At 35.8% G+C, this 18,162-nt stretch overlaps 1 protein-coding gene across 2 annotated transcripts in view; it reads right to left on the bottom strand.

Moving 5' to 3' along the window:
• Window positions 1-18,162, bottom strand: part of RUNDC3B (RUN domain containing 3B) — a 54,718-nt gene continuing 36,556 nt past the window's right edge. The window contains exons 9-11 of one of the 2 annotated variants that reach the window (XM_037386784.1): window positions 4,718-4,864; window positions 4,247-4,362; window positions 1-1,945 (exon numbers count right to left, since the gene is read on the bottom strand). In XM_037386784.1, coding sequence (XP_037242681.1) covers window positions 1,800-1,945; window positions 4,247-4,362; window positions 4,718-4,864 — 409 coding nt within the window. In that variant the 3' untranslated portion in view covers window positions 1-1,799. The remainder of the gene's footprint in view (window positions 1,946-4,246; window positions 4,363-4,717; window positions 4,865-18,162) is intronic. The other variant, XM_037386785.1, reaches the window with a different exon arrangement.

Here is an 18,162-nt window from a genome sequence, read left to right as displayed (position 1 = left end):
TGGCAGTGTATGAAAGGATTTAATGGTCAGTGTTTATTACAGAGAAATAACTGGGTGGGTACATGAGGGCTTGAAAGACAAGGTCTGCTGGATTTTGCTAAACTGCTTTCAAAATCTGCATTAAAATGGCATCAGTAGTTGCCTACCCTGCCATGGATGCAATGACCTCCAGCACTGTGGACCAGAAAGTTGGGAAGATGTATCTTGAACCTCCTCCAGCTAAATCCAACAGTGCCTTGAGTTCCAGAGATGCGTAGCCTCATCCTTACAAAGGCTAAGCATTTCCTGTAGCTTTTAGTAAAAGTAAGAATGAATCCTCTTTCTTTCAAGCCCACCTTAAAATGACCACATTATAGTAGTAGTGCCAAGGTACTGTTACAAGACACAAATCAACTGAAACTGTACAGAGTGTAGTGACATACTGTAAACACCTAGAGTAAGCAGTAATTAAAAATCTGTCTTGTATTGCAGCTACTCATGTAAACAATTTATGAAACTTCTTTGGCACAAAAAAGCATTTTCCCTAGCACTTATAAATACAATGTACTTACATGCATTTAAGTTTTGTTTAAAAAGTTACTAATCATACTTATAAGCATTACCTTGATTAGCAAAATTCATAGATAAAGGATTCATTGTATCTTACAAAGAATTAAGAATATAGTTTGCAATTCAAAAATTCATTTGCAAACTTTGAAACTGTTGGGTAATCTGGAAAGTTAGTTTCATCTAAAAAACATCTCCCTTTCCCTGCCCACCCCCTGCTATCAGTAATTTAAATCAATGGCAAGTAATTTGAGAAAACTGACATAAGTTCTGCTGTATTACCTCATCAAGAAAAATACATATTGTACTAATACAGGAACACAAGGAATCTTTAACATGAGAATACTGTCACTACGTTGTCTTTGTGTCCCCTTTTACAGTCTCCTTGGGATCTTGCCAATAAACACACAATCCAAACTTCCCAAGGTGCTCACGCCACCATCCTTAGTCCCCATCTTTCCAGCAAGGCCAATAAACCAAAAATCTCTCATATAACATTTGATTATCTTGACTCTAGTCACTCAAAAGCATTTAGTGAGTTTCCTCAATGTTTACAAATTGCTAAGTATGCTTGATTTTTATACGATCAACTTACAGTTATTATTCACATGCAACTTCAAGAATTAGTAAGTGTTTCAGTGTGATTCTTCAGTGTGATTCAGACATCTAAGTGCCATGATTATTAACAGGAATGCAAAATCTAACACTGAGTCAACTTGAGAAGAGCAGGTGATAGGTTAAATATGCTATTTGACATCCTACTTCACATACACAGATGAAAAGCTGGATTTTTAGGTAAAATGTTTATTTGCCTACAAAGACTGGCATTAAGGATTCCCTGTCTGTTCTGCAAGAGTTGATAGATATTTAAAGCACTGCAGAGAAGCACCGTGGCTAGAGTAGGGCCAGGCCATTGCAAGGAGGAACAGAAGTCATGGCAATTAAGCAGGGGACTGATTTCAACTGTTTCATTTTAAAAATCAGTCATAAGCATCAGATTGAAGTTTTTGGTCAGGTATAGGACATATATAAATATTTCAAGACTAAAACAGAAAATCTGAGAAGTACTTTTCAGGGAAAAAAAAAAGGGGAATGAAAACTGACAGAATTTGTGAATTAAACAGGTAACCATGAAAAGAAAGAAAATAAGCAGCTCATTTTTGAAGTCAGAACTAGTAGTCTTCATTGCAAGTCATTTTATGGAACACAAACCAAATGCATACAACACAAAGTTCTTCGCCCTTGCATGTATCTCAAGATGGTGTTAAGCCTGGACTCGTCATTTCTGTTGTGGGACTTGCAAGATATTCACTTGATTTCAGACTTGTAAGAGATTTGTAGCTTGCTACTGATGTAAGAGAGCCACAAAGACCAAGCAATGATGGAGTGTCTTCCTTCCCTGTTAAGAAAAAAAAGAAAAGAATTCAGCTAATAATTTTTACAGCACAAGAAGACCTGACCACAAAAAAAAAAAAAAAAGAAAAAAAGAAAAAAAAGGGGGACTAGAGAAAACCCCAGCTGTTTCACCTGCACTATTATGAATTACATACTGCTTCCGCACACACATACTTCATAAACGCCATTAGGAAGACGCATGATTTATGCCACACGTTCCCTGTCCAGGCGGTAGAGATCCCTACCTGTGCATTACATGCTGGGCTGTAGTCAGTCTGCTACAGAGTGATATATTCAGAGGCTCCACTGACTACGTGGGGAACTGAAGTTACTAATTCAAGCGCTGTTTTTATTCCAGTACCTTTATATATAAATGGAAATGACGTTATTAACACAGCAGTACCTGGGATCTAATTTTAAACCTCTCAGAAAGGAGTAGAATATAACTGCAATCAGGATATATTTCTTTAAAAATAAAGATGTTTTGGTTTTTAAACCTTGGTAATTTGAAGTGCATTAGGCTCCAACCACTGGAAAAAACCAACTCCACTAATAGGCGACATTATAATGAACACCATCTACCAGCATCTTCCTGTTTCATCCTCCTGGCTCACTGGCAGAATAGAAAAGATCACCTTACTTAAAAAGGTCACAGATACAAGTTTTTACTCATAAGCCCTTTAGCAGATTTTTTTTAAAATCACCTCTATAAAGTAGCATTTCTTACAATCGTGTCTCCTGTTCCTGACAGAAAAGTTTTACTTTTATAAGAAAGTAGTAAGAAAAAAACCAAACTACCCAAACCATGCCCTGCCCAACAATTCATTATGAAAAAAAATAAGTCACACATAGTTCTCTTCCATCATTTGTGGTTCCTATCAGCAGTTTCCAGTAGATTTAGGGTCTCACCTCTGCTGAACTTTTTTTCAAGTGACTGAATAGCTTTCTCTAAAAATGAACTATATTCAGACTTTTAAAAATTCTTCACTTTTATAAAAATATTTATTCCCATGAAAACTACATTCCATTGGAGGACATAAAATACACAAAAAGCAGAGTGACACTGTTTGGGCACAGCCCTTGATTTCTACAAGTGTGAAGCTAAAAATCTGACTACATGAGTGGGATTACTAGTAACGTGAAAGTTTACTACTTCTAATCTTTCAATTAAAACTTCCATACCCAGTTAGATCAGAGGTATTTTAACAGCAAGATCACATGCCACGTCTTAAAAAAAAAAAATATTTAAACTTAGGTACTGATGAAAATTACTAATTTAGAAGTGAGATGTTATGCTACCCTTAAAGACAGTGTTGAAATCAAAACCTAAACTATTATTATCAGCAGTTTTGCCACGTTTTTATTTACAGAAGATAAAACAATCCATAACTTCAAACAATTAATATTATAAAAAAAGCCCCAACAGCTGAAAGTAGATCTGCACAGAACTCTCTTCAGAGCAGCCATGCTGATTCTATTTCACTTTCTCTAAGCTATATAAAGCTAAATCTAATAATTTAAAGACTGGTTACAGTTTTAAAAAAAATTCTAAGTTTTACATCCTTGATACTTTAAACCCAAGAAATTTTAAAAGTTATGAACTGCTAAGGCTCTGTATTGTCAAGTCTATTTAAAGTTAATATTTGATGAAATACAAAAGGATTTTTTATAGCAATTTATGTTCTGTACCCAAATTACTCCTATTTCATAAGTCTTCCAGCATTTTTCTGCTTTTCACAATTGCCCACAAGATGGAGCAGCCAAACTTTGATAAGTGTAGATTCTGAAAGGGTGTGTATTACATTTATATACTAGCATGGTTCACATCATGTTCGTCTCCCTGTTCTAACAGGGACACTGTCAGGCTGCATCTCCACAGATAAATGTTGAATGCAAGATTCGAGAATGACAGTGGTAGCTGCAAATCCAGTGCCTTTAATCTTTATTCTAAGAAAGTAGAAAGGAAATTTAAAGAACTCCAAAGATTTGAGTTAGTTATAGCAGAAAGATGACAGAAGATCCACCTTGTAGCTGGTTCTGCGATGGAGAAGGAAGATAGGCAACATATTTGAAGCTTAGCTTTAAATACAGTACAAAGTCTTATAATTATTGGGGATGCGGGGTGGGCATCTTCAAAAATCCAAACTTATTTGAAGTATAGTCCTTAGGGAAACAAACAATTTAACAATGAAAAAATATGCCGTTTAATGCAAAGTTTGTTCACACCGAAAATGCATCTCACAGGGACTGAAGATCAGAGCTATGAAGAACAAAACAAAAGGAAGCCACCAGACTGGCTCTGCACCTTCGTTTAACAGGCTCATCCCATCCTGCTTCCCATCCTGTGAGTGACCTGGATCCAGAGAGGACTGAGAAAGACTAACTTCTGCTGAAAGCTGGTCCAGACTTTGAAAACTTTTCCTGCAAGGCAAGTAATACTTAATAGTAACACATTTAAAGATCTAACTATATATCTTCAATTCTCCTTAACAAGTTTTCTGAAAAAGATTAGGCAGTTCAGCTTTTTTCTCTTAAATGCTATTTTTTGTTTTTTAAAACTGATTTTTCCTAAAGCAACAACTTCCTTTTTTTCCTCCTTTTTTTTTAATTAAAGAAAATTTTTATGGTGAGAGAAACTGATTTTTTCTGCCAGATGATCCTTGCATATTGTAACAGGTAATTCCAACAGGATACATTTCAGAGTATACTAAATGAAATGCTTAACTTTAGTTTCCCTGTTCCTCTAGGGGTGAATCAAAATAAATACTGAGCTTACTCATCCCATTGTTGATTGTGCTTTCTGTAGAGCAGAGTGTCCAAGGCAACAGCATTGACATCCAGAGCTCCTGGGGAAGGCCACTGATTGGTGAGGTGAGTAGTTAATTCTTGTCTTGATCGCAAGTCATTGTTCTTTAGCACAGTCCTGTGAATACAAAAAGCAGTAAATTTCAGCCTATTAAATACAATTCCTTAAGGTACAGAAAGAAAACCAGGGCAAATGGTCGTGACCAAAATGATGTTCTGCTTCAAGTGACCAGATTGCAGTTTTCATAAAGCATCTTAAACTGTTCATTTTTCCTAGGGGAAGCAACTTAGAAACCTATTGAGACTTACTTAGAAACAGAAAAAAGCTTTCTGCAAAAGCAGTAAAAAAGCAACTGCGTTCTAAAGATTCTTTCTGCCAGTATCATGATTATTAACAGGACAACTACTTTGCAAACCAACTACAGGAATGTGATGTCCTTTTTCCCCCTCCCCAATTTTTTTCACAGTTTGAACACCTCCCCTTCCTCCTCCCCCAATACTTCTTCAGAATGAACTAAAAACCAGACATGGTGATTTCATTATATGCTTCCAGGTAAAATATAGCACACAGTTATTCTGTTTTCTACCACCTTCCATTTTCTAGTAATTTATGTTTCTAAATTACAGAAAATGTGTTAACTGAGTACCTTACATGTTCAAATTAGTTTTGCCTCATTCTCATGAAGCAGACCAGTTTTCTAAAATTCTGGAAATGAGGAAGCTAACATGCCAATATTGGAAATCATCTGCCAAGAGTCATAAAGAAGGAAAGTATAGGGTTCTCCAGGCTGCAAGACAAGGTCGGTCTTTTTCCAATAGTACAAGGCAACCTCCAATCTACCCTCATACTGCTGTAGAATAACTCTAGAAACAAAAGTAATGTTGCTTGTTAATCCATAAACTCTCCAATCCATGAAATAGTAGGCAATAATAAAATGCTGTTTTACAACAAATTCGACTATCTCTGGCCCGAAGCAAAGAGCTAAAGTTATCTATCTCTGTACTGAATGCGCTCAGTTCAAAGTCAAATGCCATGTTGTTATATGAAGCGCCAAACTGTCTAGCAATTTAAATAACTATTCATGGTATGCATACATTTATATAAATTCACAGATAACATTGTCAACAGGTCTATTTTTACAACGAAGTTTTTATTCTGGTGGTATCTGAAGTGCTTTGACAAGAACCTCGGGAAGGGCACAATAACGTAACACCACTCAAAGAGCCAAAATTTCCCACAAAACAAGGTAAGGAAAGCAAGTTCAGTAAGGAATTGTTAGTAGCTGAATTTGAGAAGAGACAGATGCACAGCAATTTTGCAAGAGAAGGTGGTGATGCACCGCAGTGAACAAAATTATTTGCAAGAAACTTTTCTCAAGAGGACCAATTCCCCCAGCATTCATACAGGTAAAAACTTTCCTACCCAAAGATGTCCCTCCTCATCCTCTTCTAAGTGGTCTACAGGAATAACCGCTTTGATAACCCAAACCTCTCAATACTTTAAAATATCTTCTATGGTACTCGCTTCCCCAGGTAATCCCCTTAATCCACGGGGCACATCGAGCATTAAACAGGTCTGTTAAAGGCTTGCTGATTTGAGGAAACCTAAACAGTGACATAGCAAGTTCTTAGGAGGTTAATCAGTTACACTACATCACCTCCTTATTCAGAAGGAGTTCTTGTATGCTTTTATAGAAGTTTCATAATAGGGCACAGTCTATATTAGAAACTATACACACAGTAACTAAGTGCAAATTCATACACAACATGCACGTGTAAATTTCCCTTTGGACAACTCCTGTACGTTATCACCACAGCTGAGCAGCAGTGTTAACCTATCAGTAAACAAGCACGCTGAGCAAAGACAACAAACTCACGCCATCTACAGACAAGTTACTAATAGTGGAACTTCGGCATTTTACATGTAAAGTTTCTGTGTTGAGGCTTTTCTCACACATCTTTATGCTGTAGTAAGCTAACATTTCACCCTTTCTTTGTGTGCAAAGAAATTCTGATCAAACACTAGCCAAACAGCTTGAGGGATTTTAGCAAAACAACATTTTACGACAGTTCTAGTATATCACTACTTAAACCACTCTACCATGCTCAGGAAGAAAACCAGGCATCAAGTAGGACACAGAAGTAACTATTCTCCTCTTAAAACTATTATGCTTTATTCTGAATCTTTAAAAATATCTATAAATAACTTGGAATATATAAAATCAGTCCAAACACAGTATTCAGTATATCTAAAATAGCAGTACAGACAATAGAAGTTAGACAAAATACTCACAGCAGGTGCTGGTAGTTGCCATCTATTTTTTTAGCCTTCTAGATTATTCAGCTGCTCCCTCTTTTGCAGCCGTTTTTAAAGTATCATGAGATTCCACTATAGCAAAGACTTATTAAAGGCACTGCTTGCAAACAGCAATTCTCTCAAGATAAACAAAGAGAGTATCAATTTATGCCTATTAACCAGACTTATTTTAAAAGTCAAAGTATTAAACTGCACAGCATCGTTGAATCATTTCAGTTGGAAAAGACCCTTAAGATCATCAAGTCCAACTGTAAACCTAACACTGCCAAGTCTGCCATTAAACCATGTCCTTAAGCGCCATGACTACACAGCACACAGCATCCTCATACTCTTAATCACCATGAGGCAAAAATGACCCTGCTCCAAATATTCAAAAATAGGAAGAGGAAAAGAAACAGAAACAAAAGCATTTACTACAGAAAGGTGTTAAAAAAGGCAATATGATCAAGTTTTAATGAGGAAAAAAAAAGTAGAGATTTCAAAACACTCAGTGTGAAAAAATGCTGCACAAGACCAAGTACTGTCCTGCTCCTGGTCAGACAAGAGGAGCTCTTTCTAGAAGTTAAGAGCTCTCAAACAACAACAATTTATTTTATCCAGGGCAGACTGAGTTTCTACAGTAGCACTCTTGTTCCTCAGAACACAAACACAGTAACTGGTGCTGGCCAACTCCAGGCTGTGATACTGCAGGGTTTGAAGTAGGACTCTTCTTAATGCTCACGAGCGCAATGAAAATTATGCCGTTTAACCAAAAGCACAATATTACTATTAAAACTTCTTTATCTGCTAGTATAGTGAAAGAAGTTTGGCATATAAAAGTTTTCAGAGGGAAAATCAGAATAAAGTCTTCACGGAGCAAAAACTAGAAATGAAGAATACGTTTAGAGGTACAAATGGTAAATAGGGGTATTTGTGAAATTTGCAAGTTTCACAAAATATTCAAGAATAAAATGTAAAAAGCATATTTTCTGTTATTTAAACACACACACACAAAGGAACTACTGAACATTTTGGACCTTGAGTGGGAGATATTTCAAAAGTGCTACCAAAAGTTCACATGAAAATAATGTAATGTAATGTAGATAAGCTTCTATATAAAATGCTGGTCTGTAGTAAAACATACTGAATTGAAACAGCCTATGTACAAACAGCTTTATTCTACTGCTTCTGTTCCTGAGAATGAACTGTGGGTGTGAAACACCAACTGAAAATCAGAATGACCCGAACACCTGTAGATCAAGACTCAAAGGCTAGGTTTTATGAAGGACATTACCTCATAACTTATAAGCGTAACTTACATGGAACAAAATCCATAATACATCATAAGAATAACACCGAAGATCACAAGTATGCAGGTCTATTTTTAAATAAAATTCAGTAAGATAGTGTTCTATTGGTCTGTAGCTGTGATTATTTAAGGATGATACAAGCTAAGGTTTGGAGACAATATGTCAAGCCATTTAATACAGGAGTAAGAACATCCCAAAAAGGGAACAGGAAGAGAGACAGAAGGGTTTACTATAGAAAGAAGTTAATAAAGTAGGAAATACAATGAAGTTTGAGTTAAAACAAGACAACGAGCATATACAACAAGCTGTTAACTCCTTTTCTTCAGTCAAAATAGAAAACTTGAAAGCCAAAAAGAAGATAAAACCAACGGCTTCCAAATGTAATAATCTCAGGAAGGTAGTTGGTACATGGAGAATACAGTGGATCTTAATAAGCCATTATATGATTTTTATCATTTTTTTTGAATGAAAGAAAGGCAGCGTATGAGATATGGCTGAAAAGGGTGTCCCAGACTAACAAGGTAAGACTGCCGAGTGCATAAAGTTTTATGTAGAATAAGGAGAATATGTAAGAAAGCAAGGGGGGGTTAAAGTGATTTATGGTATTTCACCTAATCCAGGCATGAAAAAATTCTTGGTTGTCTGAAAACCTGTGAGCTACCATCCACAACTGGTATCTTCTCTACCTATAACCATTTCCATCTCTTTATAATCATGTTGGCAAAAAGTAGCAGAAGCTCTCTTTTTGTGATCTGCAGAAAGAAAACAATCAGTTTTCTCCTGCTCCCAACATTTGTGCCCTGAGCAGTCCTCACCCCGACAAGTATTTTTATAAGACAACTTAATATCATATTTAAAGTTCTGAAAAACTTAACAAAAAAAATAAAAATAGGAAGAGATGGCAGGCAGAAAAGGAATATTTCTAATTCTTTTGGAATTCCTGAATTGTTATTTTCATACTGAAAAGCAACAAGGGAAATGCAGCAAAATGCTTGTTGGGATTTATTACAGGAGTGGGGCATCAGTGACGCTGGAGACAAAACATTTTCAAAAAACTGCCGTTACAATGATCAAATATCCTTTTTATTACTTCACAGCATAGATTTTTCCATAGTGCACATATATAAGTACATTATACACAGTCTCACCATGTTAGCCCAGTATACCCTGTCTAAGTTATGACATTTAGATTGTGGTAGGTTTTATTTAATATCTAAAAAAAGAAAACTCCGTAAATTCAAAACCTCCATAAACTTAAAAATACTACGGCAACTAATAATTTGGTAGGAAAAACAAGCAGCAAAAAAGATGAGATCATCATCTTAAAACTAGAAGACATCATTAAAACCCAACAAATATTTGGTTTACATTTATATTTGTTGTTCTTTACATCAGAAACCAGTAGATAAATCAAGCTCCTCTTAGGAAAAAAAAAAAAAAAAAAGAAAAAAAAAAGGAAACAGTATTCAATAAAAACATCCTGCTAATGAATTCCTACCTATTACAAAAGAATACAGAGGATTCATTAACTCATCAACACTAGCGTATTCCCATGTTAGGCTTAAGTGTCTGCTTGATGTGCAGATACATACACTCCTTCCAGGCCTGTAAATTTACTTATATTTATTCAAGAATAACAGCAGAGTATTAACATCAGGTTTATACAGCTAATCCCAGAAGTGTCTCTGCGTGCTTCTGACTTTCAGTCCTTTAATTGTGTATTTAAGAAGTAGGGAAAAGTGAGATTAGTGAAATCTTCCAATAAACGTTCTTCTGTAGTAGAGTTCACTGGCCCTGTCTGTTAGGTGTTCTCCATAATATTTACTTGACAATGTCCTCAACTTTTATTATTTTATTTGATATGTTTATTTCATGATTTATTATTTTGAGGTTATTTAAGTACAAGCAGACTACAATTATGTATGGTATGCATATAATAATAAAATACAATTGAAAAATTACTGTTCATTTCCATCCCTGCTCCACAGTATGCTGCCCTTTCACTTGTTCTGGTACAATCACGTTGGAACCACTCTGAAAATGGATCATTGCAACAGTAAATTTTTTAAATTATTTTTTTAAAGCTGGTGTCAGGTTTTTTGGGGGGTTTTGTTTTTTCATTGAATTCATAAGGTAACCCCACAAACAGTTCTGTTTGCCCTAGCACTGCTTTTGGGAACTCTGCTACCTCTCAAAAGGATAAGAAATTACTCCTTTGAAGTAACACATCTAAGACTTCTGCATCTTGAAAATGTGACCTGACTTGATTCACTCCTTTGTAGAAGGGTATAGGGACAAAAGACAGCCTGTACGTGGGGCTTCTGCGTGCAAAACCAAAATGATATAAAAAGCAGCTTATCTTTGGTCATTTGCCATACTGTAACTATATTACCTCTGGAAATTTAAAAATAAACAAGTAAATAAAGATTAATCTCAAGTTTAGTCCAACCTAATACAGAAAAGCCTTATCTTGGTAACCACATAAGATTTCTTGTTTCATTTTAGCTAGATTGGATTTCCAGTTTCCCCTGGAACAAATCCAGATTAATGCCACTGGAAGCCTATTCTGAAAGACCCACTTACAGATATTTTTTTTAATAATAATAATAAGTCAGTTCTGTTTCCAATTATACCTGTGAAAAACCAGTAATTTCTTACCTGCAAGTTTAATTTCTCCAAATCCAGAAAATGCCAATCCAGTTGGCAATTTGCCCTCCTACCAGCAGATGAAGACAGGAAATAAACCAAACAGACTAATTCCCTAAGAAAGGGAATTATATCAGATGAGTGCTCCAGTTCAAGAACTACCTGAGTAGTGAAAAGTAAAAATGAAAATAAAAGCTGAAAAGAAATAAAAACATTTGAATAAGAAAGAACAAGCTTTAAAAACCTTTATTTAGGACAGGAAATATGGAATGCAAACTCAAATTGATAGCATATATGAACATAACTAAAATTTGTAAAAGCAACTCTAAAATAAAAGGAAATTTTCAAACTGTCAGTACTGTAGCAAGACAGTGAGCTGTCTGGACTGGTATGTCATTGGACTTTGAGAAATTAGATCAGCAGGTATGAAAATGAGTTACTTACCAGTAGACTTTGATGCTGCAATATATCACCTCCCTCAGGTTTGTGCCCTGTGCACAGACACAGTATTCCCCAATTAGATGCCAGAGCAGTTAGATCCCAGCAGACCTTCTAATGGCAGCTGCTGCAGTGAAAAAAAGCACGTATGTCCTACCACACCACATTTTTTTTTTTACTCTGACTGGCCAACAGATCTTCGTGTGACACAGCAACGGTACTAGCTGTGCCACAGAATAGATCCCCTTGAAACTTTTTCAGCAATCTTTTTATCGCCTGAAGATCTTGAAATATATCCTCCAGTAATAAAATTACTGTCATCAACTTTATAGAGCCTTTGATCTCCCTGACCTTTGGAGTAACTTGGCTAAACTTGCATTGGCAGAAATACCAGCAACTTGACTCTTGAGTTCTAGTGTAATTACTGTGGAGATTTTATTTCAGAAGACAGACCTCAAGAATGGACCAGAACACACTACAATATGGTAACTTTGCATGTGCTCATTAAAATACACACACACTGCAGTGTGTGACTGACACTCTTCATGTCCTTGCACAAATAACAAGGCCAGATTCCTTTGGAGGAGAATAACGTGAGATGTTTTTTACCCGTGAGACTTTTTTTACCCATAAGACTTCAGTTTCCCCAGATAGTAAATCTTGACTGAAAACAGGAAAAATACTGAACTTGACTAGCAACTTAAAGAACAGCTTTTAATTCAGTTCTTCAAGTATCAATTCTTGTCTGCCAGAAAATGGAGGGCTTTTAGCAAATGACTTTTTTTGACAGATTACCAAACTTGCCTTTAGTAAATATCCTCTCAAACTGAGCTTGTCATTCAAGGATTATTTTTTTTCATGTCAGTCATGTAAATACAAGTTATATGTCTATAACTGAACCCCTTTTAAAAGAACACTTCTATACAGGTGGTGGGGGCAAGGAAAAATACCAAGATTTTTCTTCAGAGCAGATGAAGAAAACTTCACCAAAATCAGTGGTCTATTTTTTTGCCATTTTAACATGCTTTCCTTTAATTCAGTAAAACCAGCAATACCAACTGCAAAATGGTTGGGTAAACTTTGGGTGACAGTACAACCACTTTTTTAAACTTCCACTCACATATTAAGCCAGCATGAGTTTCAGCAGATGGATCTTCTACATAGAAAAAGATTTGCCAAAACCAGCATACAAGCTCCTTCAGAATGCCATGTTTCTAATCACAAAAAAAAGTGAATAAGGGAATCCTGACTTACTTTGAAAGATAGAAGACCATGTTGGTTAAAAAAAAAAAAAAAAAAAAATGCGAGGGGGGGGGGGGGAGGGCTGCAAACTGTGAACAATGTAAGTTCCTCCTGGTAGTTGAATGGGAATTAATACAACTACCAAACTACGCAAACAGTAAGACAGAGCTTCAAAGTCTAAGACAATTGCAGAATGAAGAATATGCAGGATGAAAATGTGATCCAAGGGGAGAGGGGGCAAAAATCCCCCACAGAAATCTCCCCCCTGCGCCCCGAAAAGAACAGTAGAAATGGATACATGGGAAGAAAAAACAGGTGGCAATGAAAATCTTTGCCAAGCATACTTTAAATTATAATTTGGATAACAAAATACTGAAAATTTTAATTATGTTAAGTAATGACAAAGAAAAAGCACCAGTCTAAATCTCAATCACTTGCTATCCAAATAGAAAGGCAGCTAATAAAAGCTTCTTGCTCAAGAAATCAGGTAACATACTACACTGTATTTTCTTGGTTTTAACTTCAGACATTTCACTTTTTTCTACTTTAAGCCTTTTCAGAAATCATTTAAACTGTGTTTTATTTTAACAAAACACTGAAAAAAACCATGACAAGTTGTAGCATTAAAACTGGATTTCAAAGAAAGAAAAGAAAATTGTATCCTAAATTTACAAATACCATCCATAATTCAAAAAAGACTCCAAACATTTCTGTGAATCTGTGTGTGTGCACACTATTTGTATTTTAGAAGAACTTTAAATTTTGTTTTGAAAGTGGAAAATGGATTTTTCTATTCGTTTTTACTGGATGAAACTCAACTTCTTGACCTGATCTATTTAAACCAGTAAATATAGTCAAATAAAACTGAAATTTGGGATAATTTGGATATTTCTTTTGTCTGAAGAATCTCAGAGAGACTGTGTCTGTATATCAATGATAACGTAATATCTTTGCAAATACAGAACTAGCCTCTCACCATTTTAACCTGGCACTATTCTTCCAGCCTTACAAAAATTGGTTATATTGTTACTAGTTGTCATTTAAAGTCCATTTAATTTGGTATTGAACTTCATGTAAACTGCATTAAATGTATTAGAAGAATATAAAAACAACTTTTGTTCAACTTCTCATTCACGTATACGCACTATCAAATAGTAGCTTTTCCTGTCAGTAACTTCCAGAATATAGAAGAAAATCTACAGTAAATGAATATGAGGGTTAAGAAATGAAGCAAGAAAAATTGGGACTCTCAGAAGCAAATGATAATGCAAGTTTATTTATTTAAATGAGTAAAGCACAAAGAGATCAAATTCAGTCTCTATGACTGTACTCCAACAGTTAATGATTACGCACCATGATTGACTTACCCTATTTTTTACCTGATGTTCTTTATTCCCTCCATCCACAGTATCAAGGTATTAAAACCCTTTTCTGAAATCAAAGCCTCAGGTTCACCTGTTCTAGACATGAGATAATTCTCTTTGTGGAATTAAAAGAGGAAAACTTTTTTTTTTTTTTTTAATAGGTTCTTTAGCATTACTATACCAAAGCAAGTATTTTATTTTATTTATTTTTTTTTACAGTTCAGGTAATACTAACAAGAGGGAAAAACTCCATGATCCATACAATATGCTCTCCTACTGGGAATGTGCATCATTTGCAACTGCATTGCATTGAGGCCCTTAAACGTTCAATACTTCTCATTGTTATTTTGAAATGCCCTACTGCCCCCTGCTCCCAATCTTAGAATTCTACATTGGATAAAGACTCTGAAATTCAGAATGCATGAAACACTAACGTTCAAGTAACTTAGAGCTTTCTTTCTTGCAAATTCTATGCAATGCCTTTATCTACAGGAGCATAGATATTGTCGAAAAGAGCAAGGATGTCACTATACAACCAGATTTTAATATTACACAGTAGAGGCTCAGAAGGGGATACATTGCCATGCTAATGTAATTAACTATGCAAAACCATCAAAGGAAAGTCCCTATAATTCTCTAACTTATCAAGAGAAAAAGAAAGGAAAAAAAGAAAAAGAGAGCAGAGGACACACTCCCTACAAAATGAGTATTCTTCACATTGGAGTCAGCCAGCACTTTGCTATAAATATACCAACACAACTTGTCCTTGAAGGCAGCAATAACTTAAAAAGCTTTTAACTTTTTTAAAATTTAAGGTCTAGTTTAAAATAAAACTTTTAAGCCCACTTTTAAAAAGTTCAGCATGAGAGATTAAAATATGAGGGTTTAAAAACAAAACCCTATCTACTGCATCTTGCAGATTAAGTCCTTTTCCTCAGGCTGCTATCAATCCAGAAGCTTTTGGCTTCCTGCTGCGCAATAAACCCATGCAAAATCCCCCTGGATTCTAAAAATAGTATGTCCTCTGTCATGTCAGAAGCTTGATTGCAATTTTGTTTAATTCTGTACATTCCTTTGCTGTACCTCACTCTGTATGCTCCACTCTAAATTGCAGGAGTCTGTCTGTCCATGTTCTATGCCCAGCAGAACTTTTCCTAGTTAGACTTTTAAGCAAAAAGGAAACTCCCATGTATTCACAGATTTCCACCTCACTGAAAACTGAACTTGCCTTCTTGCTGTCTATCAGCAGGAGTACAATAGTACAGCAAACTTCAAAAGAAAGAATTCCACAAAAACAAAATTCCAAATACTGCCAAAACAGTTTTAATATTTATCAAAATATGCAATATTTTTTCTATGCTGTTTAAAAAAAAAAAGAAAGTACAGACAAGTTTAGAAAAGAAGGAGCTGAAACCACACCAGACCGCAATACTAAGGATTTAAAATTGCTGCTGCAAACTTGAGAGGGAGACAGAGGACATATATGAAGCATTACAAATAGAAGTGTGGCTAATGTGAATTATGGTTTGATAGCAAGGATCCATGAAAGCTTTAAAGGGAAAGAAGGATTAGCATTCTCAATTTTGACATTCTAGGAGAGAAATTCACCAAGAAGATCAAAGATTAAAATTTAATCTCCCACTTTCTCTCAGCGAGAAAATAAAGCAGCTACAACAAATTGGATTTACTGTACTTAGGAGTTGAGGAATTCAGTTTCTTTAAAAAAACCCAAACAAACCAAACAAAAAGTCTTACAAGAAAACTATCTGAAAATGAAGGCAAGAGTGCTAAAAAAAGTCATCTAGCTTTCCTATTTCTTCAGATTATTTAGGTTTTGAGCGAGGATTACAAAGCCAGGCAACCCACATTTAAAGTTTTACTTACAAGGAGACACAGGATCAATTTCAAAGCCTTAGCTCAGACCCTTCCTGCTTCTGTTTCTTTCTCTGCTTTACCCCTGGCAGCACAGTTACAGCCTACATCCTCTATGAATTCATCTGTGACCATCCCGCTGCCTGTTCTTGGGCAGATATTTGTGGCAGCACTCCGAAGGCTCTAGGGCATTTACAAACAGAATCTTGAAGCAAGGAAAAGCACTGATACTATTTTCGTAAGCAAGTTATTTAACCAAATGGGGCATGATCAGTCTTTGGAAATGAATCATCTTTGCTACAAAGAATATAGTAAATCTTCCTTTTAAGTACTCCTTAAGGGATCTGAAAGGACATGGTGGATTTGAAACTGAAATGCTCATTTTGCCTGAACTTTAAAATGTATTTACTCTGGCATGCTGCTCTCTCAGAATTATTGTGGCTATGTTCAGGTGCTACTGAGCATGAGCTGATGGACTTCTCTGAAAGGCAGAATGCATTAGCTTGAGCTCAGTGCAGTGCTAGCATAGGGAAAAAATAGTTGTGTGGACAGAGTACTCCAATAGTCAGTGCCTGAAAGAGTGAAGTGTAAGTGACGGGCCATGTACAACTCGGGAGTGGAAGCATACACAGAACGTTTACTGTAATTAAAGGCTGTCACTGAAACAGTCTCTCAGGGTTGCAACTACACTGTCATTTCCTGTCTTTACAAATACATTTGTATTATCCAAATAGGAACTGCAGCGTTGCTGAACCTATCAGACAGCTATATTAAAATATTAATAATGGAGTACAAGTACTGTTTGGGCCTTGAAAACACTGACTAATTCTGAAGTAACAGCCAGACAAATTAAATAAATCTACCTTTAAGTTTTACTAGAACATAAAAGAATTCTTAATTATACAGACAGGCTTAATACAATGTAAGACATGAGTGTCCCTGCAATTTTGAGTCTTATTTGAGCCATAACCGAAGACAGAATTCCAAAGACGGAAGAGCTTTAACATTCCTTTCCTCCACAAAAAAACAACCAGAACAAGACCGCAATACAGGAAGAAACAGCAGAGAGCGTTAAAAAACAGACTGGTATAAAATATAGCATAGCCACCGAATCCAAGAAATAAATTTGCAGTACATGTGATAAATTGGAAAAAAAAAAAATTAAAATACTGCACTAGTTGGGACAAAGAGGCTGTACCATCTTATACCAGGCACATCAGCCTGAAAACCTGAAAAATACTTCAGGAGGAAACCTACGTTGGTAATAATGATGGAGATCACTATTGTCTTGTCAACAAATATCACAGCAGAAGGAAAAAGATTAAGAGTATTTTAAGTTAAGGAAAGCATTGTATACAAAGGTAAAAAACCTCATCACTTAATTTTAGAAGACTTTTTTGTGAAAGTGGTTAGCTTCTGTAACATCAGTGAGTCACTACATAGGGAATTAGTCACAGAATCATAGAATGGTTTTGGTTGGAAGGGACCTTAAAGATCACCTAGTTCCAATCCCCCTGCCATGGCAGGGACACCCTCCACTACACCAGGTGTCTCAAAGCCCCATCCAGCCTGGCCTTGAACACTGCCAAGGATGAGGCATCTACAATTTCTCTGGGCAACCTGTGCCAGTCCCTCACCACCCTCACAGTAAAGAATTTCTTCCTAACATCTAATCTAAGTCCACCCTCCTTCAGTTTAAAGCCATTCCCCCTCATCCTATCACTACATGCCTCGTAAGAAGCTCTCCTCCAGCTTTCACTATTCAGAATATTGATGGAATCTCTCCAGTAATCATACATCGATAATTAACATATATAAATACCAATTTCAGATGCAGAATCTGAACCTTAAAGCAGCAAAATAAGCAGAGTTTGCCTTAGACACAGGTAGTATGTAAGCAAAAGACTAAGACTCACCCTAAGGGGGAAAAGGATTGTTTAAGCTGAGATAAAGTTTTAAGGCAAGGATGTTGTGGGCAAATAGCTCCAGATTTTGCCCAATCACTTCTTTGACAAAGCTAACTAGTCCTTCAAGGCAGCGGTCTCCAAACTGGGATGCGCAAGACAGTCCTTTGAGGTACAGAAAGAAAATAATTTTTGTACTGTTAATAAATGAAAGAAAATAAATCGCTGTTTATTTCACCTTTATATCATCCTTTTTAATTTCTATTTTAGTGTATGTTTTATAATGTACATAATAGTACAGAAGTACATGTATATAATTTAGAAATAAATAAATATATCTACAT

The sequence above is a fragment of the Falco rusticolus genome, chromosome 4, assembly GCF_015220075.1.
Source record: "Falco rusticolus isolate bFalRus1 chromosome 4, bFalRus1.pri, whole genome shotgun sequence".
Classification (NCBI taxonomy): domain Eukaryota; kingdom Metazoa; phylum Chordata; class Aves; order Falconiformes; family Falconidae; genus Falco; species Falco rusticolus.
Note: the sequence above shows the minus strand (reverse complement) of the source record. Positions and strands in the feature narration are given on the sequence as shown.